The sequence below is a fragment of the Protopterus annectens genome, chromosome 3.part0 (genome assembly GCF_019279795.1).
Source record: "Protopterus annectens isolate FY-2018-M chromosome 3.part0, PAN1.0, whole genome shotgun sequence".
Lineage (NCBI taxonomy): Eukaryota > Metazoa > Chordata > Ceratodontiformes > Protopteridae > Protopterus > Protopterus annectens.
This window is the reverse complement of record NC_056731.1, coordinates 942306297-942334220: the sequence shown is the minus strand read 5'-3', so window position 1 is coordinate 942334220 and position 27924 is coordinate 942306297. Positions and strand designations below refer to the sequence as shown.

At 38.0% G+C, this 27924-nt stretch overlaps 1 protein-coding gene across 5 annotated transcripts in view; it reads left to right on the top strand.

Annotated features, from left to right (window-relative positions):
- The window catches only part of TPMT (thiopurine S-methyltransferase), an 857398-nt gene that overhangs the window by 266989 nt on the left and 562485 nt on the right, over nucleotides 1-27924 (top strand). For all 5 annotated transcript variants that reach the window (XM_044065272.1, XM_044065269.1, XM_044065268.1 and 2 more), the window contains exon 3: nucleotides 9352-9444. In XM_044065272.1, coding sequence (XP_043921207.1) covers nucleotides 9352-9444 — 93 coding nt within the window. The remainder of the gene's footprint in view (nucleotides 1-9351; nucleotides 9445-27924) is intronic.

Sequence of the window (27924 nt, the reverse complement as noted above, 5' to 3'; positions counted from 1 at the left end):
ATATCTAATTTTCACAATGGTGTCCATGACTCTTCTTTTATGTCACACAAATTATGCAAGACTTTTCTAAAAGGTGTAAATCATTTGAAAACCCCCTTTTAGAGAACCTAGCCAACCATGGGATCTGTCTTTAGTCCTGCAAGCGTTGACTGCGGCTCCTTTTGAACCATTTTTTTCATGCAACCTCAAGTTTCTTTCTTGGAAAACTTTGTTCTTGGTCGCTATTACTTCTGCCAGACGTATCTCTGAACTTTAAACTCTGTGCATCAAACAGCCTTACTTAATCTTTCATAAAGATAGAGTGTCATTGAGAACTAATTCTTCCTTCCTGCCAAAAGTGATCTCTGAAATGTCCATTAACCAATCCATTGAATTGCCAGTTTTCTTTCCCAATCATTCTAACAGGGGAGAGTATTGCCTACATAACCTTGACATTCACAGGCAACTTTGTTTCTATCTGGACAGAACTAAGGCTTCTCGCAAATCAAATTAGCTGTTCCTGGCCTATTCTGGTCCTAGACTTGGATGTGCTGTTTCTAAGGTCACATTGGCTAAATGGTTAAAAGACTGTAACATTTATTTACAAAACTCACGATATCCGTCTGACTACAGCCGTTAGGGCTCATTCCACTAGGTCGGTTGCAACTTCTGCTTTCTTTCATGCTAGAGCTTCTTTACCTGACATTTGTGCAGCCGCAACTTGGGCTAGACCCCATACCTTCATCAGCCATTACAAATTGGATTTGGCCTCCAGAGGAAGAGCGTCCTTTGGTTCAATGGTGCTCAGGAATGTCCTTCCATGAGAACCTCCCAGGGATAAAGGTAGCTGGGGACTCTGTCCCAGGCGTAAGGAATGAACGAGGATTAACAATATCAGATAAAGAAGTTATGTTTTACCATAATGTTCCATCTGTAATGTTGATCCTCGTTCAGTCATTACGACCCTCCCTCCTTCCCTTTTCTGAGGTTTGTAGTGGATCTCATCATCCGGTTCCGTTAGGTTCTTTGAACAGAGGTAGCCTCTGCTTCCTTTGACTTGCAAACTCAATCTGGGGTAACAGGGAGAGGGGAATTGTGGGTAAGAGTTTAGCTCAAGAGTTTGTGGCTCTTGCGAGCTTGGAAGATGGCCGGCTCGGTTCCGAGGACAGAACCGATAACCCAGGCGTAATGACATGAACGAGGATCAACAGTTCAGATGGAACATTATGGTAAGACATAACTTATTTTTTCATGCCATTGAGAAGCTATTGAGATTATTTTTTTGCCCTCAACATACCATCTGTATTGTGATGGTTGGAGTCAGATCCATGTTACACTTTAAATTTGAAAGGCTGCAAAGACAAGACCCATCTACACAATTTCATAGTACCTTCTTTCTATTGGTATAACCACTGTAGGGAAACTGTACCTAGCAAGTAGTACTTCAGTGATCTGAGTGCCCACTTAATTGCTAAGTGTTTACATTCAATAACAGAACACTTAGCATCTCTCCTAGTCAATGTTCTCCTCAAAAACAAATGGAATGTTCCTTTCCCTTTCTATTTATTTATCTATTTGTATTTGTACTGATTTATATGGACTTTTTTTTTAGATTCAGCCTGGGAGTATTGTCTGGTTAAGTGACCTGCGCATAGTCACACAGCAGGTAAATTGGGGGTGGGTGGGTGTAGAATCAAACCTTGTACCTTCTGGTTACAGGAAGCAGCTCACTAACCGTTTGGAGTCTTAACCCTCTGTGTGTTAACATAGCTGAGGTACTTTAGATCCATCATAACCAATTTTACATTTAGGAGGATTTACTGTCAGTCCTGTTTTTTCTATGGATGTTAATTACAGCTGGTATAAATCCCAGTCTCCGGAGTGTACGATTATCATGTAAATATGTAGATGCATAGGGGGCAAGAGGTTTAAGGACCCCATGTCCATCAACAGGAAATTGAAGCACCTTGGATGCGTGATGGGAGGACATTGTATTGACACAGGTCATTAGAGGTAGAAAAGGCATTTTTTTGTCAAGTTCCCTGGCCTTCACTGCCAAACTTCCATAGCTGATTTTACCCGTTTTGAGATCTTTAAAATGTTGCTGTAATATGTTTGCTTGGGTAGTCTGTTACCTATCTGTCTGACTTTATCATTTATGCCACTTATTTTCTCTGTGATGTCAAATGGTACCTGCATTTTCACTAAAAATGTGCTCTGTATAGAGGGTACTAAGTCTAATCATAACTGACAAGTTTAAACAGTCACATCTCTATTCCTTGCATTCCTGTTGTATAGCCCTTGTTGTGTGGCCTGTTTTCCTCTCCGTATGCTTTCTGACTATGAGCATTGCTACCTGTACTCTGTCTTTATATTGCCAAAATGTCCTGGTGCAGTTTTGAACAGGATCTTTTCTTCTTCTCCTCTCTCTTTAATGAGGTCCAATAGCTTCGAAGAGTATCTGTCATACAGTAGGTCAAAAAGGGCTAAATACTGTTGATGCCTATGGTACTCCCTGATGGCAGATGAGCGGTAAGGACGTAGCTGGTCTCCATTCTTCCCATCCTCCTCAGTGACTTATCTTAGTGTGGATTTCAGGGTCCTGTTGAAACTCTGTATTGGTCTATCCATCTGGAGTGATACATTGAGATTTTAAGTTGTTTCACTTTAAAACCTTGGCACAGATGATGCATTACTTTAGACATGAATGGGGTTCACTAATCAGTAAGTATTTCATTTGATATCCCCACTCTAGAGAACAGTAGGATACATTTCATTGCTGTAACTTTAGGGTTATCTTTTCATAATCAGGTTAATTTGGGGCACTTAGTGTGATAATATAGGATTACAAATATATAGTAAAATCCATTATTGGACCAGACTAATGGTCCAGTGATGTCTGTCACAGTCCACTCAAAAGGTATCTCTGTTATAGGCATGAAAATTTAGGAGATTTTTAAAGCCATGGTTTGGAGATATTTTCTGCCACTTAGAGCATCCTGCACAAACATTTTCAATTTCTTTCATTATGCCCAGTCAGCAAAACCCTAACTAAGATCCTTGCTTTGGTGTAGCCCTTACCTAGTACCCCACAAGCACGTAGCTATGTTCTAGTCTCATCAGTAAGTTTTGAAAAGGTCTGAGTACCAGGATGGTGCATTGTTTCCTCTTTTATTCATCCTATACAGTAAGTCATTTTGCAGCTCAAAATAAGGATAGGAAGTAAGAATGTTTCAGTCAGGTTCCCCCACCCTGATTATGTTCTCTTTCACTCATCCTCCCACTGGGCCTTCTGTAACTAATTTGTTTAGAGGTCAGCTAAGTTAGGAGTTTTGTCAGTAGTAGCCTGTCACGATGTAGAGGGTTCTGCCTCTTTTCTTGCTAGTACAGGTAGTGGGTTTTCAGTATTCCATTCTTCTACTGGGAAAAATTGTTCATATCAGTAGTAGGTGTAATCACTGATTATATTTTTCTTCTTCTTCCTTAGACATGTCCTACTTCTTCCTGATTGGGTTCTGTTATCTAAGCCTGCCTCCTTTCTCTTTAGAGTTGTTATAAGCTAGGTCCTCAGTAGTACAGCTACCTTGTTCCACCTTCTCATGTCCCCTGTGTCTTTCCTTTAGTGGCTTTCTTAACTGTGAATATCTCAGAGTTCAAAGAGTATCCAGCGCATATTTCTGTGATGTCTTTACATTCTGCTTTTGTGTCCTCTGCCCTCAGTTTAGCACCAGCTTCCCATCTGCAGCCACATTTTACATTCTGGAAGGACTGTATGGCCTTCCTTATATCTTCGTATGCACACCCATACCATTGTTCTGTTAGGGCTTTATAATATTAAACCCTGACCTTCATTTTACTTAAATTTAACACACTTTTCAGAAAAAAGGCAAAGGAGGGCAATTTACTGATTGACAAGAAAGTTCACCCCCTTAATTTGGGGATATGGTTTATCAAAAGCACTTCTCACTCTCTACTAGTTCCATAATTCTTTAAGGTGAGGGAAGTCCTTCCAAGCTGTCATATCATGTGTTGTGCATGGGACTCCTGCAACAAGATGCAGGATGCAACACTTTCCCAAACTATTTGAACTTCAACATCTGCAGTGGGAGATTGTTTCTTGTTCACATGGATGCACATCAATTCTACAGTCTTCTTTGACTTAAGTCTTCAGTAATATTTTGCAAGGGTGATCATACTACCTGAATGTAGCTCCTTTGCAGTTTCTTACCATCCACTAAAACAGAACACTTACTGTAACAGCTGCACAAAACCAGAATGTCATTTCCTCCATTCTAGTAGAGGGCTTATCCCATTCCATAGTCTTTCAGTAGTTTTTACAGTTGTATCTAATCTAGCCTTGTTAGTACAGACCTTAGTGATGCTGCTCCTTTTCCCACACTTAAAGTATAGTATATGTGCATTTCATTATTTTGGTTTATTAAATGATTTCTCTGACACTCTGGGTGACTCACTTATACAAACTTTCTTGTCATAAGATTCATTCTGCTAATAAAACAAAACTTTGAGTTTGTTGGGTTGATTTATCACACCCACTTCCACTTTTAATCACATTCTGTAGTAACTGTTTAAACATATCAGTTACTAACACTTCTGTCATTGATTTTATACTATTATGACATGTTGTGTCCAATCTTAAAAGTATTGTATGTTTTAACTTGGGCAATTGGGTCCTTACTGTTCAGTTTTTGGAAAAAGTCCACTCCTAGGTGAGCAGCAAGAACCAACAGCATAAAACAAGGTAACCAAAACAAATAAAAAAGGCTGCTGTCCACTCATGCAGTTTCCAAGTTTGAGTCTCCACTGTGACCCTAGCAAGCATTTTTTAAATTTTTTCATAGTCTTCATATTGTGACCCTTTCATGCATGGAGAGGCTTCCCTGCCAGCTGTGCAGAAAGTATGCCAGCCTAGTTGCCTCAGTCCCATCCCTCCTTGTTGGGAATCTGCTCAAAGGTGATGCTATAACCCTTCAAGTCCTCCTGTGGGTCACCAGTCTCAGTGGTGATATGGCTGTTGGTGATACAATGTGACTGTTACTATTACCTCAGCATGGGTGCAATCATTTGGAGGACCTGATTCATGGTAAGCTACTCATCAGCAATGCAGAAGCAGGTGGGCTGTCTCAGGAATGCAGCAAAGACTTTTAAAGCAGGTATACCGTCTCATGTACACATCATAGTCCTCCTAAGTAGGTAAACTGTCTGAAGAACAGATCACGGGATTCAGAAATAGCTATACTATCTCAGGAACACAGCTCAAACTTAGAAGCAACAGATGAAAATAGATGTGCTTAATCTCTGTTAAGGTTGTGGTGTGATTCAATGCAGCTAATACCACAAAAGTTTCTCAGTGCCAACAGACCACAGAACACGTTTTATGAGAATTTTTTATTGGCAGTGACAGGCTAAAATAGGACTTCAGGCTAAAAAATTAAAGTGAAACTTGCCTAACTTGCTACTGCATGTAGTAACGCGGCAAACTAATGCAGCTGAGACAAGAAGGTTTATTCACACAATGGAACTTTAAAAGTTGGATCTTCCAAAATAAAAATTAACATGTGTATTTTTTTAAGAGAAAATAAATAACAGTACAGTTTTAAAAACACAGGAGCTCAGTGCAGCTGAAAAGTAGAGTCTTTGATTTTGACTCTGAATAGGTACACAGCTTCCAGGTCTCACTCTTTTTCTCTTTGGCAAACTGCTTTGTGGTTCAAAGGTCACTTCACGACAGCTGTTGCTCTTGGCCTTCCGATCCCTACTCCAGTGATGACCTCTGACTTGGGCTGTGCATCCTCTTTGTGCATATACCTTTACTGAACTGATACCTGGATCTGACTATCAATCTTGTTTAACCCCCTTTAAAGGGATACCAGTTAAATAGGGGATACATAATGCAATAAAAATGCTTTTATGTGCATCCTTTTAGCTTAAAGGCAGTATTAACACAATTTATACACTTTATTATGCTGTGTTATGATGCATACATATAATGTAACATGCATATGGATGTGTGTGTAAAAACTGAAAAACAAAACTCAAAAGTGGCAGTGATTTGTCGATTTTTTATGCCTCTATATCTACACTACTGTTATTGCTTTTGCTCTATGAAGGATTTCTGTCAGCAGTAAAACTTTCTACCACTAGTAATTACAGATGTTTTGGTATGACTGCCATGGAAGACAATTACAAGGTCAGTTGAGGGCTTGTTTAGTAGGCAGCTGCAAGTAGAGCAGCCTCCTTCAGAAATGATCAGGTCAGAGCAAGCTTGAAGCAGATACTTAGAGCTGCATCCATACCTTTTTTTCTGCCATTATAGTCTTGAGTCTTTTTTAGTAATCACTTGTGCTTCTGGGTCTGCAGGACATACTAAATCTCTCACCCCAGGCCTGTGGTCCTGGTAGCTATAGCAATAGTAATCCTTTTGTTTATAATGAATTGTACTGCAATAGTAATCATTATGATAAGCATAGTGCAGCTGTGTGATTTTGATTCTGTGTAGTCTTCTAATATGGTGGTATAATTGTTAAGATGTTTGCCCTACATACCCAGGTTCTAGGGCTTGATTCTGACCTGTGGTTACTGTTTTTGTGGAGTTGCCATAATCTTCATATGTCTCTTTGGGGTTTCATCTCCCAAAAACATGATGCTTGTTCCCATCTCAATGACAGAAGCTACTGGGTTCAAACTCAGCCCTCCCAGGTGAACTTGAGAGGGCTGCCAGCAAATGCATCTGAAAATGAATAGGACCATAGGCTGCAGCAGAAACTGTAGGTGGTGACTGCTGGTTGAAGAGTCATGTGGAACAACCAATTAAGTAATTGTCTGTAGTGCACAATATTCACTAGCTAGGATAGACACATCAGGGTTAGACACTCAGTGGTGCAAAATTGGCTTTAGACGATTTGATCAGGTGAACTAATGGCATCAAAAAAGAGGCATTGGTATTTCCTGGTGGTAAGTGGGTGGAGTATCTGACTTACACTAGAAACCAGTGCCAGTGGTTGGAGGGGGTCTAAATGCATCTGATTAGCCAGTATGTGCCCACCACAAAGGCCAGCAACCCTGCGACAGTGCATATGCTGGATCTAAAGTCAGTGAACTTACCAAAAATGAATGAAAGATTATTGCAAGGAATGTAGATTCACTGACAGGATACAGGGGTTAAATGGATAGCATGATGGGAAGGAGGAGACTGGCTATTCTGTGTAACCAGGAGAAAAGGTGAAATGGCAGTGGAGTGACATCTGTTGGCCAGTCTTGTAAATCATGTTGATATGGTGTTTTCTGAAAATGGTGAGTGGTTTCATCAGAATCAGTGAGAGATTAATGCAGTCAGAATGTAAAGATGTGACACTCTTCATGACCTCAACTTAATGCTTCTCAGCAAGGCTGTGTAGAAGAGGAAAAGGGCATTCAGTTAGCAGTTGCAGGACCGCCTCATTAAAAAAGAACCGAAGTATAAAGGGTCACCTGTATTTTCATATTAGAGCAGACTTAACAGGATATGAGGAATGATTATTCAACATGGTTGGGGCAGCAGGAATAATGGTGGATGGAGAGACAGTTCTGGACTTCTGTTTGGCAAAGAGCATAATGGTGGCCAACGCATAGCTCACCAAGAGAGAGGGAGGATCACAAGATCACATGCAGGAATGTGCAGCTAAGGTAGACTTAAGGGCATCGGGTCAAATAAAAGATTGCAAGGTCATCCCCTTTGAAGTGGTTGGCCCTTAGCATAAGCCATAATTGGCTGCAAGCAGTGGTTAGAGAATGCTTTAAAATCAACAGAGACTAGACTGAAGACTTCGAAGATGATTGGAGCAGAAGCACAGAAATTCAGTACTTGTGGTTCTAACAACTCTGGGAAAAAGAAAATACACACTGAAAAAAAAATAGCATTTCAAAACAGCATGGTAAAGAGGATAGAACAGATCTGTGTTTGAGCTGGGGTGAAAAATAAGGCACATAAGGAAAACTGGTGGTGGAACACAGAAGTCCAGATGTTATTAGACTGAGTGCAGGAAGAAGTGGGATTCAGAAAAGATGAACCAGGCTAAGAAGGACTGTTGACTTGTTAACAAAGAATCTAAGAAGGCAGACACAATGGGAATGAGCAAGGCATTAGAGGACCTCTGCTATCTTTTGGAAAGTGTCTGAGCATATGGCATAAAGAAGCTGTATCAGGTTGCAAGGCAATGAAAGACAAAAAATGGTTGTTTGGCAGGCACTATTCATAAAGTATGCCAGAAACCATCTTCTCACCATTTTAGAGGCTATCCAGGGGAGATGGAAAAAGTATTTCAGAAAACTTCTGAATGAAGAAAACCCCACATAAGTTATATTGTCTTATGCACAGCCTATGATTAAAGAGGAAGGAGAACCCATCCTAGAAGTACAAAGTGTACCAAGGAAAATGAACTTGGGGACAGTGACAAGCTCAAGTGAAGTCACAAAAGACATGATCAAGATCAATACAGAACAGGCGCTTAGTAGATCGAATGAAAATTAATTATTTTTTTGTGACAAAAAATATTTCTTTTTCCCATAAGATTGCATGACATTATAGTTAGAATATATATTTAGCTGTGGAGTTATTTTAGTTTTTCAACTGGTGTGTTAAATTCATGCTTTATATTTATTTTCATATGAAAATAAATGCAAAACCTAATTTATTTTCATATATATGTGTGTTTATGTATATTATTTCAAGGTTATCTGGTTTGGGTTTTCCTAGTTTTGGGGATTTTTATGCTCATTCATATATGTTTCTTTCATTTGTGTCAACCTTCTGATTAGGAAGCCTTTCAGCTTGTACTAACTCAGTGCATGAGATATCAAAATGGAGACTGAGGGGAGTGAGTGCATTCTCATAATCTTGCATATAACATCATGATGTAGGAACCAGAGAGATTTCAGAATTCTGCCAAACTGGAGATAGAAGAGGAAATTCCAAAAGCTCTCCATGGAACTTTCTTGTAGATACGTTAAAGCAGTATATGTGTATATGTTCTTTTATACTGTAAATTTTAAGAACTGTTTGTGTAGCTGCTGGCTGTTTCTCTTGTGCATACATTTTGTAAGCTAACTGCTTAACATACTCAGGGTTCACACATTTTTTCTGTAGCCTTTCCCGTGACTTAGTGCATGGATGAATTAAGTCCACTTTGGATGAGGTCTACTTCCTAGGTAACAGAATTTCATTGTTAATAGTAATAATAACAGTTAAACACTAGTAATAGCATTAACTTTGTTATTACCATGTACTTTGAATTGTTCAAACTCGTCTACCTGTATTAATTGTTGCTCGAGTCTTTTTTTTTTTTTTTTTAGTAAAACTGTTTTGTTTTCTTACAGGATGCTGAAGAAATATGTTGATGTTATGCTTAATGGCAAGGATCATCTTAGAATCTTATTTCCTCTTTGTGGAAAAGCAGTTGACATGAAATGGTAAATATTTCCTTTTTTCTCTTGAAATAGCTTTTATTTATTTAAGTATCTATCTTTGTTTGTTTAGCAGACAATTCCAACTGGAGTTTCTCCTATTTTCAGAAGATGGCCAAGGAGAAAAGCACCACAGATAAGAATAAATACACTACATAAGAGAAAAAATGTAACATAATATAGACAATGTAATATAACATTACATTGGTAATGCAGAGTACCTTCCATATACTTTTTTGATTTATTGAAACATGAGGTTGTTGATTACAGAGATGTATGACATTTAAGTGTAACTTTACCTTATCTAGCAAGAGTTTTAGATCGAATATGTGTTGACTAATTACACAGAAAACAAAAGGATTATACTGGGGGAAGTATTTAAAGAAAAAAATAATCCTAGTAGGATACTGTATATGTAGAAGGTAAAAGCATGTATGAAAGAACTAGTGAATGGTTCTTTTTCAACCTTTTTCATTTTGTCTGTTTATTGTAGTGTGGTTGTACGATGCTGTGCTGTAAATTACTGGCATTGTTAAAAAGAAGGACTTCCAAAATGATTAGAGGCCAACTTCAGAAATACTAACACTTTTACAGTAACAGTGCATAGTACTTAAAAGAAAATGTTGTTACTAATTCCAAGAACAAATGTAGCAGTTTATGTGCTTTGTGTGCAGAATCTGTAATGTAATGTGACCATGATATGTAGTTTTTTTTGTTTTATTATCTCTACTACCATAATAGACCTGCTGCCCTTAGTAGATCTCATAATTAATAGTAATGTGGCCATTTGCAGATCATTAGATAAGTTTTTCTCCCTGCATACCTTCAAACATCACTGCTGCTTCTTAGCCCTTGCAGGTGCTTCATTTTTGCATCTCTATCCCTGTAAATATCCAGCTTCCACTTTCACTTTCCAAACCTATGCAAACTCCACTCTTCGTTTTATTGTGTGTGCTTCTTGTCTCCTTGCCTTGCCCCTATCAGGCCTCTCCCAGCTGGACTATATAGCCTTTGTGTCCCTGCTTACTGGGTATTCTTGGCATATGGGGTAAGAGAGCCATCATTCTGGCCTCACTGGTATTGTGGTAGTGAAGGGTGCATGTTATAGGCTGTAAGAATTGAAAGAACTATAGAATACTGGAATAAACAGGAAATAACTGGAGGAAACTCGAATGAGGCTGTAGTTAACGTCTTTATCTTTTAATTATATCCAGAACTGTGCTGAACAGGTGCCAGTCTGTTCTTTATATGCCAAATCTTCATATAAATTTCAGAGTAAAAGTCTGCATGCACTGTAGTTCAGTTAATGTTTTATTATGTACAGTGGAGGTAGAGGTCAATAATATCTGAATCAAATCTTGCAGTCTCCAGTAACACTGCTGATAAACTGAAATAGCATCTGCAGTCATTATACTCAAAATGATTCCTTTCTTCCTGAATATATAATTAATATTCTGGAATGCTGAATATTTGTTCTGAATTCTGCACTCACAAAACTCCTGTGGACTGCACTGTACTGCATTGACTTTCTGTATGTCGGTCTGAACGAACTAACTAACTTTTGTGTCTAAATTATTTCTCCTAAATAATCCCCAAACCCTGTACTTTTTCTACAAGTTCTACACACCTGTTTGTAGTTAATGTGTTGTACATCTTATTAACACATTTTATTCTTTTCAGTATTCTTGACTGAATGTTATTCATTTGTATCGAAACATTTATTTCTGTTGAAACTGCATGTAAAAAGTAAAATTAAGATATATGTCTGCTTTAATATGGCTGCATTTCTAGGCCTAGGCAAAGAGAATACTGTATTTCTAACAAACTACAGTTAAGTTAAAGCTAATCTTAAAATTCCACACGAGACCCCTAAACGTGGGTCTGTTTTGTAGTAACTTTAAAATATGAAATACAAAATGAAGATGCAGGCCTGGGCTTGCATTTGCAGGCCTATGCAAGGTCTGTTTTACTAACTGTACTTATGTAGGATTTATTAAAATATAACAATTGTCTCTGAAATTACTGAACTTGGATTTATGTCTGTAATTACTTTATAACTGTATTAATATAGTCTGCAGAGGATAATATAATGATTATTAGAAATAATGTAACATCTGTTATGGTCTGTTGATTATCACATATACTCTAAGTGGGTCTATATTATATGAACGAAAGTTCATATAAGCGAACGCTAAAATTCCGGACATCGAAAACAATATTGTGGGTGGCTGTGCCCCCCACCCCCCTGCTAAATATATATTCCAACTCCGTGATCACACTGCAGTGAGGAAAGAGCAAAAACTCCAGTCTTTACTGTACTCCGATCCTACAACACGCACCTCCATGTCCAGGAGTTTCACTCATTAGAGCGTTCGCTTATATGAACTTTCGTTCATATAATATAGACCCCTCTAATCTACATCCTCCCTTTTTGAGAAGTAGATCATTCAATGTTATGAATCTATTTGGTATGCAGCTGTCACAGGTAATTCTTTGTCATGCATTATACAAGATTAGGTATATATATATATATATATATATATATATATATATATCTACAGTTAAGTCCACTTTGCTGCGTATTTCACACTGGGCATAGTTTTTCAGCCATATCGTGTGACATAAAACTGGGAATTGGATTTAGCAACTGGAGCTGTCTCTACAAAATGTTCAAGCTTTGGAATGTTTGGAACATTTTCAGGAATGGAATCAGATGTTCGAACACATTCTGGTATGGGAACAATTTCTGGTTTGCTCTTAGATTTGGAGTCTACATCACAGAAACAGTGTTTTGATGATGATGATGATTCTGGTACGGGAACATGTCTGCGTTTTTTTCTATACTCCACTCCCTCGGAGTCTACCAGGTAAGATCTTGGCTTGGCACAGATGCCTGTAAACTGATCAATTTGGTCGAAACTGCCGTCATCTGGATATGGACTGTCTCTTTCCCTCAACAGACAAAGTAATCTGCTTGATCTGTTGTAACTGGACTTCTGAATATTATGCTTCTTAAACAATTGAGCCATGGTGGTGTTACTGTTCTTAACTTTAGGTCTCAACAAACTGGAGTTAAATGGTAGCATAGTTCTGGTTTGCCCAGAAAGTAGTCTTTGAGCAGGTGAGCCAGGGATATCATCACGGGGTATTTTTCTGGGATTAAGTAAATTCAAGAACACATCAGTATTGTCATGCTTTGACCTTTCAAGTAATTGCTTTCCTCTCTGCACTGCACTTTCAGCTAGACCATTTGACTGCTAGTAACATGTACAAAGTCCCATTCTCTTGCAAGTTTCTGAAACAACTGACTAGTACATTGAGTGCCATTGTCAAAAAGAACTTTGTGTGGACTACCATGGACTGAGAAATGGCGTTTCAACTTAGCAATTACAGCAGTGGAGGTTAGGTAGTAGGTCAATCAAAAACCAATTTGAATAAGAGTCTACCAAAACCTAATAGGGTTGATTGTTCCACTTGAAGATATCAGTGGGTACTGTTGACCAAGGTAGTTCAGGAACTGGAATTGGCTGAAGTGGTTCTCTTTGCAAATGCGGTCTAGTACTATTGCATATTGAACAAGAAGAAAGTACTTTATCAATGTCTTTCAGTAATAAAGGCCAAAGTACAAATTCTCTCACTCTTCTCTTAGTGGATATGAAAACTGGGTGACCACAATGCAAAATCTGGATATATCCGTGTTGTAAGGAAGCAGGAACAACAATTTTAGGACCTTTGAAAATAATGCCATCTTCCATCAACAATTCATCTCTGTAAGAAAAATAGATTTGTATTTCAGGTGGTACACTAAATTGCTTTGACGGCCATCTAGCATCAATGCAGTGACTGAGCTTTTGCAAAATTGGAACAGTCTTTGTATGATCTCAACTCCTCAAGTCTAGTGGTAGAAAAATTACACTGTCATCACATCAAAGTCAAAATTCTCTGGATCAAGCTGTTCTGTTGTATTTCTGGGTGATCGGGATAAGGTATCAGCCAGATAGATGAAATTTGCCTTTCGTATAGACCATTTTGAAGTTGTACTTTTGCAGTTTGAGCATCATTCTTTGTAATCTCTGGAAATGCATAGGCTTCTTTAGAATAGTAACTAGAGGTTGGTGGTCAGTTTCAATCTGTATAGCTCAACCATAAATATAATCATGAAACTTGGTACATGTGAACACTATTACCAAAAGCTCCTTCTCAATTTAAGCATACTGCATCTCAGTTTGGTAAGTGTTCTAGATGCATAGTCTACTGGTCTGCCCTCATGAAGTATAACTGTACCAAGACCAAATGTTGAAGCATCACAGGAAAGAGTGACTGGTTTGTTCACATCATGGTATCTTAATGTAGGTGGGGTGGCAATTTTCTGCTTAAGGTCTTCAAATGTCTTCTTGTGCTGTTTTAACCATGACCACGCAACATTTTTGCGAGTTAGCTCCCTTAAGGGTGCTGTCAACTCACTGAAGTCTGGTATAAACTTGCCTAAGTAGTTGACCATGCCTAGGAAATGCTGTAGAGCTTGTACATTGTCTGGTGCTGACATCTCAAGAATAGCTGTTTGCTTGGTCGGGTCTGGTGTCAAGCCATTGCTGGTAAATAAATGACCTAAATATGTAACTTCTGGAAGACTGAATTTTCACTTCAGAGGATTGAGCTTCAAGTTTATTTCACGTGCTCTGTCTAAAACTTACTTTAGGTTTCTGTCATGCGCTGCTTCACCATTGCCTCCAACCAATAAATCATCCACTGTTATAGTACAAGGATAACCCGAAAAAATTTGCTCCATTGCACACTGAAAGACTTCACTTGCAGAATTTATTCTAAAAGGCACCCTTCGGATTCTGTATCTGCCAAACGGAGTACCAAAAGAGGTTAGAAATGAGAATTTGCGATCAAGCATCACTTGCCAAAATGAACTCTCTACATCCAAGACAGAAAAGCAGTGGCATTCAGTATTAGAGCTGCGACCTCTTTGACTGTGGGCATAGGATGGTACGGTCTCATTAATGCTTTGTTCAAATCTCTTGGGCCAGTACATATTCTAATTTCGTCTGAGCCATTTTTGTGAGCTCATACCGTAGGTGACACCCATTCAGTTGGTTCTGTGACTGGACAAATCACACTTTGCTGCACCATTTTATCCAACTGAGCCTTAACTTTATCCTGCTTAGCTGTTGGAACTGTTCTCACTGGTCTGACTACTGGACTGACCTCTGGGCCTAACTTCATGGAATACACAACTGGAAGTTTGCCCAACTTGTCATCGAAAACATCAGCGTACTCTGAGAAAATGCCTTCAGAAAAATTAGAGCTCAGAAATGCAATTATGTGATGAACTTCTTTAGCAAAAGAAAGCAGATTCATTCTCAAACTACCTTTGAGAATCTATAAAGTCTGTACTGGTTTTCGGACTACACAGAATAACAAGTTGTAACAGTTCTTGGCCAAATAACAACATGAAAGCATCACTGAGCTTTAGGTTTGAATTTCATCACCTCCATAAGCAACAAGTTTCAAACTACTGGCCACACGGAGTTATTCATTAGTTCTCACTTTAGCAAATCTGTCTGCTGATATAGCATTACACTTTGAACCAGTGTCTACTTTAAGCTCTGTGGATTTTCCATTAATCCAGACAGTGTAAAACACTTCACTTCTGGCTAATGAATTCACTGCATTATCTTTTTCACCAAGCACTGATATGCCAGCTACATAGAAAGCTGACTGCTTCTTCTCTACCTGATCAACTTGCTTCTTTGTGTGACATTTCTTTACAACTTTGTGAGGTTTACTTGATTTGCAAAACTTTTGGAAATGGTTCCATTTTTTACACTTTTGACATTGTTGACCAAATGCTAAGTGCGTCTCTCTTTTAGACTCCTGATTTGTACCACAGATGCGACAGTTAACAGTAAAGCTAGATTGGGTTTTGCTGATTCATGCTTGTACTGCACTAAGCTTGCTTCTTTCTTAGAACTTGCTGGAACGCTATGTGTCCTCCCAGGAAACACCGTAGCTGCCACGTGCTTAGGTGTGCTTCTGTTTGCCAGGTGTTGCATGCTATCTACAGCTCTGGACACTACTCGCAAGTACACCTGTGTGTTTTTCTGTCACCTTATGGATTTGACAAATGTCTATGGCTTTGCTCAATGTTAAATCACTGTAACGAAGCAAAATCTTTCTCACTGTAGCATTATTAATACCACACACAAGCCTGTCCTTTATCAACTCATCTTTCAACTCACCAAACTGACACATTTTAGCTTTGTTTCTCAGGTCAGTTATATAAGCTGTAAAACAGATGCCTCTCTAATGTAATATTTGTCTGGGGGTCACACATTTCTCTGAACTTGCGCTTCAAACACTCGGGGTCTTCCCTTGACTTAGCCTGTACAACAATATGATGGTTTTCACCTTCTGCTTCATATACTGCTGGTGCATACACAAATGAATGCTCTGTTTTCTATGACCAATGACCCAGCTTGGTTTAGCAAAATGAATGCCCTGGTGCTTGCATCTCTATTTGCATAAGCTGCTTGTATAAAAATATTGTACTTTTGCTCTAATATTCTCCGGTTCTCTGCAATATTCTGATCAAATAAGGGCAAAGTGGTAAGGACTTTTGAAATCCATTTGCCATATTAACACATACCAGTGAAGGGTTTTGCAAATAAGCACAAACATGCACATATGCCAGAAATTTATGCCAATATTTGTAACTTTGTCCAATGCCTTTGTGCTTCTAAAATTATACTTTTTGAGCTTCTTGAAATTATGCTATTGGACAAACTCATAATACCTTTGAATAATTGAACTTTGTGAAATAAGTCTCTAGGGCACTGTAATACTCTTGTAATATTGTTTTGCTAAAGTCATTTATCAGCATTTTAAAAAAAAAACATCTCAAATAACTTCACGATGCAAATGAACTGGGCAAGAGAAGTCCAAAGTCAGTAACATTTCGAAGTAATTGCACTTTGCGAATAAACTGTACACAGCGCACTAAAATTTCCCCAAAATGGCAGTACCTTGCTAGGCAACTCTTTACAGTGCAAGAAGTACTCTGTAATGACTGCACTTTGCTGATAGACACACCCAGCACAAGACACTTTTTGAGATGGCTGTACTTTGACCCTATTCCACTTTGCACACAATAAACTCTTTGAAATACATGCACAGTTATAAGCACACACTGTAAGCGCATTCACACTTTTGCTCAGTGTGCCCTTTTTGCCCTTATTATATTAATTTTGCTCATTTTAAGCCCTTTTCAGCCCATTGTACTTTTCTTGTGCTTGTTTTATTCCCTACGTGCCCGTTTTGCCTTAAACACACTCGTCTTGCTTTAAACACACTCGTCTTGCTTTAAACATGCTCGTTTTGATTTAAACATGCTCGTTTTGCTTTAAACATGCTCATTTTGATTTTACTGTTAATCATTTCATCAGATTCCTTTGTTTTAAACATTTCCCTTAGTTAATAAACCTTTTGTGCCTTCCACTTGCTTAATAATATGGTTTGTGCCCTTGTAATGCCCCGTTTTGTCTTTTTACCAGATAAACAGTTCATGCAACTCCTCATTACCTTTGATTCTTTTCTGTCTGTTTTTGTACTCATTTCTGTTAGTTTTACCTTCACTTCCATCTCTGCACCTCATGGCTCCGAATATTATTCTCTGCGATCCTGTTTCTGATGCCATGCCGCTCTCCTACTTTGAACACAATAGAAGAGTCTGTGTGGGTTCTGTTCAAGCAGCTTTATTTTATACAAACACACTATAGAAGATTACTGACTTTAACTAAAGTAACTTGTATACAAGCTAACAGCTGTGATCATGCATGCTTACTCTTTGGCTGCTCTCTCAAAATGGCACTAAGGATTGCATGTGTCTGGAATTTATACGTGCACGCACAGTCTGTGACCTGCTTCTTAAAGACGCATCATACATCACATACACTCTGATCTACACTTGTAAGTCTGTAACTGAACTGATAATTTACTACAGTGAAATGGAAAGGATGCAACTTCGTTATTAAATCAAATGGAAATCTCAGTGGCATTGCTTTTCCCCATCATAAAATGAAATGAAATTAAAGTAGCAATTTTGACACTGTACTATTTTTTTCAGCATTCTTTGCATTTCTGCACCTTTATAAAATTCATCTTGTGTTTTCTAAGTTTACTCTGTGATCCTAAGGTCATAATTTACAAATGAATTTCTTCAGTGTGCAGGTCTCCACCCACTGCCTTTCATGTAGCTGTTGTTGTAGCCAATGTCATTCAGCTATTTTGTGTCTAGAAAAATGTAACATCCCTGAACTAATAACATTCAATTTTAAATGTACAGTACTGGAACAGTTTGTCAGACTGCTATGCCCAGTTTGAACTTTAAACCAGACGTTCACTGGTGTCTTTACTGTAGAAGTACTGTTTTGACATATCTATACATTTTACATTTACTGATGTGCATTTACATTTTTTTTTGAGACTTAATGTCTGATTTAGCTAGGAAATGCATTTTAATAAAAATGAGTGCTCACATAAGGAAAGTTGACATTGTGTTGTGAGGGTGGCCAGGTGTCCCACAGCTTTTCAAATTTACTCTTGTAAGGATTCCTTTTGCTCTGCAACATCACACTGGAAACTTGAAAGACTGTCATCTGCTTTGGAGATGGTAAAGTTTTCCAAAACATTGCTGTTAATTGGATAATGTCCTTTACACTGGTACCCTGAAGAGTCTGAAATTCTTTGATACTTCAGTGTAGATTTTGTTGAAGTGATGTTCTGAAGGAACACTTCTGCCGTGTAACATGCATGTAGTATGTCTACTGATGGGCAACTGTAGATATGGAAGATTCCTATGGGCTTTGGGACTTATTTAACTGCAGATATACCCCCTCCCATTTGGGGGACATTCAGCCTTCATCATTGTGAAGACCACTTTGCCCTCCCCTTGTGAATGCATGCTCCCATGCATCTGCCATGAGGGCTGCCTCTTACATATCTTGGATGCTGAATGCTGATCCAGAGCTGTCGCTTGTGTCTGTGCCCCTCTTTCAGTGGGTTATGGGATTGATTGGATGGCCCCTGTGTTTTCCTACCCTCCAGTATGCTCATGCGCATGTTCCCCAGACCAGATTAAGCAGAAGCACAAGTTATTGCTTGAATTTGGGTCATAATTAAAATGATAAGCAGCAATTTATATTCCTAAAAATATTTTTAAACATTATTTAATGTTGTATTTTATTCAAATTTAGAATACCAGAAATCATTAAAATATTGACTTGCAGGAAAAAAAGTATCACAGTGGTCTCTGTTTTAGGACATACTTAAGATTTGCATGATTCTCATGTCTTAGTGAGTGGTGGGCTTCCAACATCAGTTGCCAAGATAGTTCATGTTTCTCTAACATATTCTTACATGCATCAACCCTTGGATCTATTATCAATCTCTCCTAATTTGCAAAACAAAAATTTTATGTAGTTTGCACACAGCTTTGTATGCCCATTGACTGTTCTTCTTGATGTAGTGGTATTCATGAATATGTTGTGATAGTTTGTGTGATCTTACCCATATAAAACTCCACATTTAAAAGTGTCCCCGAGTAGTGGCAAAGTCCCATATGAACACTTCATTAGGTCTATTAGATTGAGTGCTAAATTCTTCTTTTGTGCATGTGTGTGTGTTTTCTAATAGGGACTCCAGATTTGCACCATTCCTGTACACAGAATTTGCCCTTAGGAATTTTCCAGTTTTTTTTGCTGATAATTTCTTTATATCCTCTGAATTAACAGTAAGAGGACTCTTAAATGCTGTCTCACAATCCATTGGTAAATGATTCCTATGATTTTTCTGGTTAAAATCATTTTCTGCATTATTAATAGTAGGTACATAATTACTGTACCCATTGTTCAAAACAGTTTCCAAATACTTCCTAGCCAAAACATTTCTTTAAATACTTTAATTTCTCTAAAAAATATTTTGAAAAGTTATTTTCCCGAACAGAGTAGAATCTTAAAAGTTAAGTCTCCTTTGTTGCAGTAGTTTTACCTTTAAATGGTTTAGAATGCTTATTATGTAATCAATAATATTTGTTTAAACAAGCACAGTTTATTTCAGGCATGGAAAAGGGTGTGTGTGTGCATATAGACACACACACACACATATATATATATATATATATATATATATATATATATATATATATACACACACATACACATATATAGGTTTACAAATGGGTGATTGGACTTTGTTGGATTTGTGTTAGTCTGAATGCCCAATTCAATAGTATCACAAGAATGAAAAACAAAATGTTGAAGTGCACAACAGCATTCACTGTTGTGACTTTCAGCATTTTAATGCAAATTGCACTATAGCGGGAATTGAGAAATGTACCCTTTCCCTCACTGTAGTACGATCTTGGAGTTTGTATAAATAAGTAGCAGAGTGGGGAGTGCAGGGGGGCAGAAACGTTGTTTACTTTGTGTTGCAGAGTATTAGCCATTGCAGAAGTGTGGAGAATGTTCGAATTGTTTCAAATTTGACATTCTCCACTTCCACGTTCGCTTTTTGTGATGGTCGGTATTTTTATTTTTAATGTCGTTTACTATTTTTATTTTTGGTTATCCGGTTCGGTGCAATGATAACTTGCACAAAATGCGATCAGTAAAGTGATATTTTATGTATATATGGGCCCCTATCAGTTGATCGAGTTTTTAGAAACTCAGAATTCATATGGTCGAGACCATATGATTGAGTTCTTGAAAACCTGAAACTTTGGAATGGAGATTGCAGTACAGTGCGGATCAGGAAATTTACCCGTTTCCTCACTGTAGTGCGATCTTGGAGTTCGTGTATATAATTTGCAGGGGGTTGTGGGGGTGCATGGGGGTTTGCCCCCCTGCAGAAATGTGAAAAAAAGGTAATTTTTTTTTTTTTTTTTTTTTTTTTTTGATCAAGTTTTCGGAAACTTGATTATATGGTCTTGACAGTTTGTAACATTTGATAGGCAATAGAGATGAGTGTGAAAATATTCAAACCAGGTAAATGAAACCATGTTCAGCACAAAAGATTTTTTTTGTCTTACCATAAAAACATGTAGGTTAGAAAATGTGAAAAAGTTTGGATGTCTCTCAGCATAGCTGTAATTGAGAGGGACAATGGGGGCAGTTGTCCCAGGTCCAAGCTGTTAGGTGAAGTGATTGGCATTTGCCATTGGGGTGTGAGTGCATTACTAGGGCATTTAAGAAGCCATGAGTGACATTGCAGCTGTATAAATGAATGTAGTTAGTAACTTAGTATGTTAATAACTGTAGCAAGGATTTCAAAGATGCTCTTTGTTATGGTTCAAGTTCAAGCACGTTGTCATTGTATAATACAACAGAATTAATTTTCATGACAGTCCAAGGTGCATTAAAAGAAAAAAAATAAAGAAAATAGAGAATAAAAACAATAAAACACACAAAATATAATAATAAAACAATAATGAAGGAAATAAGTTATTATTATCTAAAAACAACAACCTATAACTGCTGTTGCACTGTTATATAGTACTATGTATCATAATATATGCACACACTCAGCTAAACATCATACTCTTCGATTAAGAAAAATTACTTTTCAAATTGGGAATTATCAGAGTTCAAAAAAAATATGTGGCATTTGGAAAAAAAAATATTCCTTAGTTTTGTTAATTGATCTAAAGTGTCTACCTGAAGGCAGAAGCACAAAACAAAATATTTCTAGGATGAGTTTTGTTCTCAATAATATTATTGGCCCTTCTCATGCAACAATTTTTATACAAATGCTCAAGTGATGGTAATTCAATGCCAGTAATGGCCTCTGCTGTTTTTACAACCTGCTGCAAGGCCTTTTTTGCAGCCATAATGCAGCAGTTATACCAAGCCGTCATGCAGTTAGTCAAGACTCTCTCTAGACTATATCTGTAAAAATTGACCAACAACTTCTGGGGAAAATTAACCCACTTTAACTTTCTCAGAAAATAAAGAAGTTGCTGTGCTTTACTTCTAGCCTCCAGTGTATTTTCAGTCCAAGAAATATCCACAGCATTGGTGACTCCCAAAAGCTTGAAAATGAAAACTCTCTCTACAGCCACAGTAGTGATTATTATCGGACCATAATTGTTCATATTGGTGGTCCTAAAATCAAAAATCACTTTTTTTGGTCTTTTTAAAGAGGGAGCAAAACTCAATGCAAAGAGTTTATTGATCATCTGATTTGGCATGATGGTATTAAATGCTGAACTATAATCAAAGAAAAGCATCCTGACATATGTATTATTTTTTTTTTCCAAATGCGAAAGAGCAGCATGCAGAGTCATACAAATAACATCCTCTGTTGATTTATTTGCCAGATAGGCAAATTGATTTTGGTCTAAATCAGCTGGACTAGATGCTTTAATTTGAGTAATTACCAACAGCAGAAGTAAGAACGACTGGTCGATAATCATTAAAACACATTATCCTCTGTTTTTTTTAAACGGGCACAGTAGTAGGAACCACAAATGAAGAGAGAAAGAGTAAATATATGTGTGAATACCTCTGCCAGCTGATCAGCTCAGGCCTGAAGCACATGACCTTGCACATTATCAGGACCTGCTGCTTTCCTTGTATTGATGCAGCTGAATGCCCGCTGCACCTCAGGTATACGCAACACCAGAGGCTGTGGATCTCCATTCCAGTTAATACTGACTGGAGGTTGATTGTTCTTCTCAAACCATGCAAAGAAACCATTTAATTCCTCTAGTAAATTGGCATTGTTATTAGCCAACGAATATTGAACATCACTTTTCTTTCTGTAATCCATAATTAAATGGATACCTTGCCACATTCATTATGAATTCTAGTTATCAAAATTCTCCTCAATCTGCTGTTTATACTTGAGTTTTGCAGACCTAATATATCTCTTGAGGTTACCTCTGTCAGTTCTGTAAGCTGAGGCATAACCAAGGCTCTATCCCTTTTCTTAAGCAACTGTTTGACCTCACTGCTCATCCACAGTTTCTCATTCGGATAAACCATGATCCTTTTATTAACAGTCATGTTATCCGCACAGAAATTAATATGTGACAGCACAGAAGTAGTATAAGTATCCAAGTCCGTCTGATGAAAAAATATTTTCTAATCTGTTGTTCAAAACAGTCCTGGAGTTGAGAGACAGTGTCTTTAGGCCAAACTTTAACAGTCTTACTTAATAGGCTTAGAAGTACTGATAACAGCTTTATGCACCGGAACAAAAAATGTAGAGAGGTGATCAGGCTGACCAAGGTGGGGACAAGGTATAACCTTGTAAGCATCTTTTATATTTGTATAAACTTGATCTAAGATGTTTTTCCCTCTGGTTTTACAATTTACATAGTGATAAAACCTGGGAAATGCATCTTTAAGATTTGCGTGATTAAAGTCCCCAGCAATAATAAAAACAGCATCAGAATGCAAATTCTGTTGCTAACTAATAACAACAAACAGCTGCTCAAGCAGTTGCTTAACATTAGCTTGAGGTGGAATGCACACGGCCATAGTAATAACTGTGTATTCCCTAGGCAGATAAAATGGGCGGCATTTAAGCTTCAGAAATTCATCATCTGGAGAACATGATTTATCAGTCATAGTTGTATTTGTACACCATGCATTATTAATGTACAAACATAATCCTCCTCCTTTTTTCTTACCAGAGTCAGATGTCCTGTCAGCTCGGTAATGAGTGTGACCTACCAGTTCAGCTGCAGCATTCAGTATGCTTGAATTCAACCATGTTTGCGAGAGGCGCGGAAGGCAGTGCAAAATAAACACTTTCTCAGTGACTGAATAAGTAGATTATACTTTGTCACCAAGACGCTCCCCTGTCTCATAGTAATGCTATAAAAGGACTTTCCCATAGAGAATAATGTCTGATAGCACTTTCTGCACAAATATGTCCACAGGTGATATTTGCTTAGTGACTACTTGTCATTGGATTGCTTTATAAAAAAAAAAAAATACTTGGGATATTTTTCTTGGAGATAAGCAACCTTTGGCATAGTGGTCCTTCATTCATGTTGACTTATCTCCTTTATTGAGTCTTATTACAGAATTAATGTTCAACATTCATGTTAGGCAATCCGTTATAAATTCCATTTCAACATTACTATTTACTGGATTAATTTCAGTTTAATAAAAAAAATTATGCACTTTCATTCATATCCTGCTTATGCCAGTGGTGCTTTTCATACATTGTATAACAAGCATTGCTGTTCCTTAATATTTATGGTTCAAGTACGTAAAGTTACAAGAAAGCAGTAAATGGTTACCGTAATGCTATCCTGCTGTAATTTTACGTTTTCCAAAACAGACACTCTCTGTTCTCCAATAAAGACATCATACAACAACGTAAACTGTTCTGCTTTCTTTATAACTCTCATGTATGACCAACAGAAATATGGGTTCGTAGGTCCATAGGTGTGTACTTGACTAATGACCACAAGGGCCTTTTGAAGCTTAGCCATACATCCCAAATATCTGACAAGTTCTGATACCCTTAAGTGTAAGCTGGGGCTTGGGAGATGAAACATTTACAAGCAAGGCCCTGGGAGATGACCCATTTATAGGCTGCCTGTGTCCATTAGCGACACAAGTGCCAACCTAAGGATGAATTTCCTGTTCCCCATCCAGTTATCCAAGGTATACTTGAATTGCGTTAGTGAGGAATTATGCTTCACATGGATGGGGAACCCTGTTCCAGAGAAGAGGTAGGTTCTGTTTATATCACAGGCAAGGTTTAAGTGTTTAGAATGGATAATTCTGGTGCTGTTTATTTTGTAGATATACAGGAGGTCCGTTAGGGTGTGGTCTGACAATGCCTTGTACACCAGGCATAGATCTCCCCTCAACAGCCTGTAGGAGACAGAATATAGGGACAGGGTCTTTAGGCGAGCTGTATAGGACATGTTACTTATGTCCCATATTCTTTTAGTGAGGAGCCTCTGATGGTGCTCCAGTTGTTGGATGTGCCTGGTTAAGTACATACCAAAGGGGACATTATATTCAATGACAGATCCAGTGAATGCTAAATACAGTGGGACAATGACCTCCTTGGACCTAGATGACATACCTTTGTTTATAAGTTGAAGCAATGAGTAACAAGGGCACACAGACAAAACCAGTCAGTAAAAATGAAAACAAAAAACTGTGTGAATCCTTAAAAACACTTATATTATAAGTAAAATGGAATATATGCAAATGACCCCTTAATGACTTCAGGTTTTTCAGCTATATGGCAGTTCAGAATGTCCATGACTTATTCCTTTTTAAGTCTGTTATGGACAAATTAATGGCCAATAAAGCCAAACCCCACTAGCTGTGGACATGCAGTTTCAGCCTTCTTATGGCCTCATTAGCACAGCATAACTGGACTGTTTGGCTAACATTTGGGAACACTGGGTTGTCGTACCCAGCTGATGTCCATAACCATTAGGGTGTCTGCAAAATATCCCAACTAACAAACTAAAACAATGAGTAACAAGGTCACACAGACAAACCAATCAGTAAAAACTAAAATTTCCACTGTATGGTTCCTTAAAACCTCTTGTATTAGAAGTAACATGGGATATATCCAGATGACCCATTAATGACATTGGGTGTTTCAGCTAAATGGCAGTTCTGAATGCCCATGGCTCATTTTCTTAAGTCTGTTATGGGAAAATTCAGGCCAATAAAGCCAAACCACACTAGCTGTGGACATGCATGTTTCAACTTACTTATATCCTTGTCAGCACAGCATAAGTGGACTGATTGGCTAACCTTGTAAGCTGAGATATTTTGCAGACATCCTAATGATTATGGACATCAGCTGGGTATGAGAACCCTGTGTTTCCAAAGGTTGTTCCATACCACACACAAGTAAGCACACTGACACCTATGACCAAATTAGTGTCAATAGTCCACCTACTGCATGTCTTTGGAATGTGGGAGGAAACCAGAGCACCCTGAGGTAACCCATGTAAACAGTGGGAGGATGTGGAGACTCCACACACAAGGCACCCCAGCCAAGAATCAAACCAAAGGACCCCTTGCTGTGAGATGACAATGCTATCCGCTGTGCCACTGATGACCGGTCTGTTATCAAACAGTATCTAATTGCTGGGGTCCTGTCATGTCCATCCTTCACTTCTACTGTCATGACTATATGGCTAAACTTAAACATGCAAAAATTATCATTTTTTTAATGCTACCAGCTCCATGTTCATGCTGTTATAACCACCAAAACTATAATGTTATTAGTGTAACCCAGCTGAACACCAAAATGTTAAATTAATCAAGCAAAATATTTAAATAATGTCTGTTTAAATATCCCTCCCCTCCTTTCAATTCCTCCCTCATTGATCATCACGGATTTTATGGCCAGGAGAAAGATCAAATTCCTCCACATTACTTGTCATATCTCTTCTGTCACATTTTCAGACAAAATGTACAAACCAACCTTGATGCAGTCTCAAGGACAAACCACCAATCACAGATGCTTCTTCCTTTTTCTCAACTAATAAACTACTTATTCCTGTTCGGCCATCAAAAGTGTGTTATTGCACAGTACAAAGATAAAGTCATACACCTGAGTCGGACAATACAGCCTGCAGTAAAATTCAGAAAGCTCAAAAATATCACAGCTCCATATAGCAAACATAGTTAAATGTGGTCTTCACCCTAATCCAGCATTCCATATAATTCCATGACAAGCTCGACTAGCCATGTTCATCATGTGTCACTGTTGAAGTAATAACTGATTAGTATTTTTGCTTTGGAAGACCTTAGTTAGCCTGAATGCATGAGACTTTAATCCCCTCCTCTTGGTGCAGCAGTCACCCACCACTCTGATGTCAAGGCATCTGGGTCGTTGGCCAGAGACATATTCTAAGTTCTTTCTTGCATTTGGAGCCCAGTTGTATCTTTTCAGGGTCAGCAGTCCGTCTGAAGCCAAAACTTATATCACCAAAGATAAATACTGCATTGGAGAACTGCTTTTCTTTTTTTTGGTAACTCCTTCCACATGAGAGAACCATAAAATCCTTCAAGAGGCTGAGTGATTCCCTAACATGCAGATGTGTGTTGTATTCCTACAAAACTTCACCAGTTCTTGGACGCTGTGAAACCTCTTGCTGCTTTACATACTATAAGTGAAAACGAGGTGCATTATTAAATGTATTCCAAGCTAATCATATTAAGTATAACATAGACATCTTAGGCACAACTTAATTTGGTCTGGTCCTGCAGTGGACTGAATTAATCATTCATTTTATTTCTAACAAAGCCCAAGCATAGGTATCTTCTTCCTTCACATAAATACTATTTTTGTGTCTTCTTTTCCAACTCAAAAATTTTTTTTACAATAAACAGCATTGATTGAATTCTTCGGTATATTTATTTTTTTATTTGCACTGATATAATGCTAAAATAGTGCTTGCTCTTACAGCAAAACATTATCTTTAACTTAGCAGTTTGCAGCATTACCAGAGACTTCAACAGTTAGTATTTGTATGTCAGATGCTGCATATCATATTAACACTTGGGACTCTGCTAGTACAGCATTCATCTCTCCATCTTGCCTTTGCAGTTAGAGTTGCTCATTAAAAACATACTTCATAATAGCTAGCTACTTATTTCATCTTTATTTCAGCGACTTAACAGTAAGCCTTCATACACCAGGGAACCCTGAATCTATGAAGTTAAACACAGAGTATTACAACTGTCATATTATTTACTTTATGACTAGAGCATACAAGGACAGCTTCTTCCACAGGAAGCACCATGGCATCCCAAGGCATACTGTCCTGGGAATGGCAGTTGCATTCTCTTATTTATCTCTTCTTGGTATGAGGGTGTACTGCTTAGGATTTGACCTACATGTTACGTGTACTTCACAGGGCCTTTTGAAGATGCAGTACAGCTATATGAACATCTCACTATCCCAGTAGTTTTGTTAAGCAGGTGCTGTGTAAGATGCCTTTTGTTTACTGGACCTTTGCCTCTTTTTTTGTAGTGATGAGCTGTGGACTTTTCATCTCTGCATACTTACCTGATAAACAAGCAGAAACAAAAAGGCTTTCATTTCTAAAATCCTTTATGTAGCATTTCTTCTGCATTAGTAGTGCTGGACTCCTTGCATAGGGTCCTCTACAGTACCTTTTCATTATGTGAATACTGACATAGTAGTGCTTTTGAAACGTCTTCTTCAGGGAGAGTGACTGCATAGTAAATCATAGTATCTGCTTCATTAATGATAACTGCTAGCCAGAAATAGCAAAAAAAAAAAAAATCTGTTTTTCATTTCCCTTTGAGGTATGTTCATTGGTCTCAACAATGGAATTTACTCTCTTCTGCATGCTGTTAACTTTCTTGTATAGCCCACATTGCTGCATTTTCTATTCAGTTGTTCTTATTGTTTTGAGTGAAATCCCTCCGTAATTTGCACTGACAGTTTTTTGCTGCA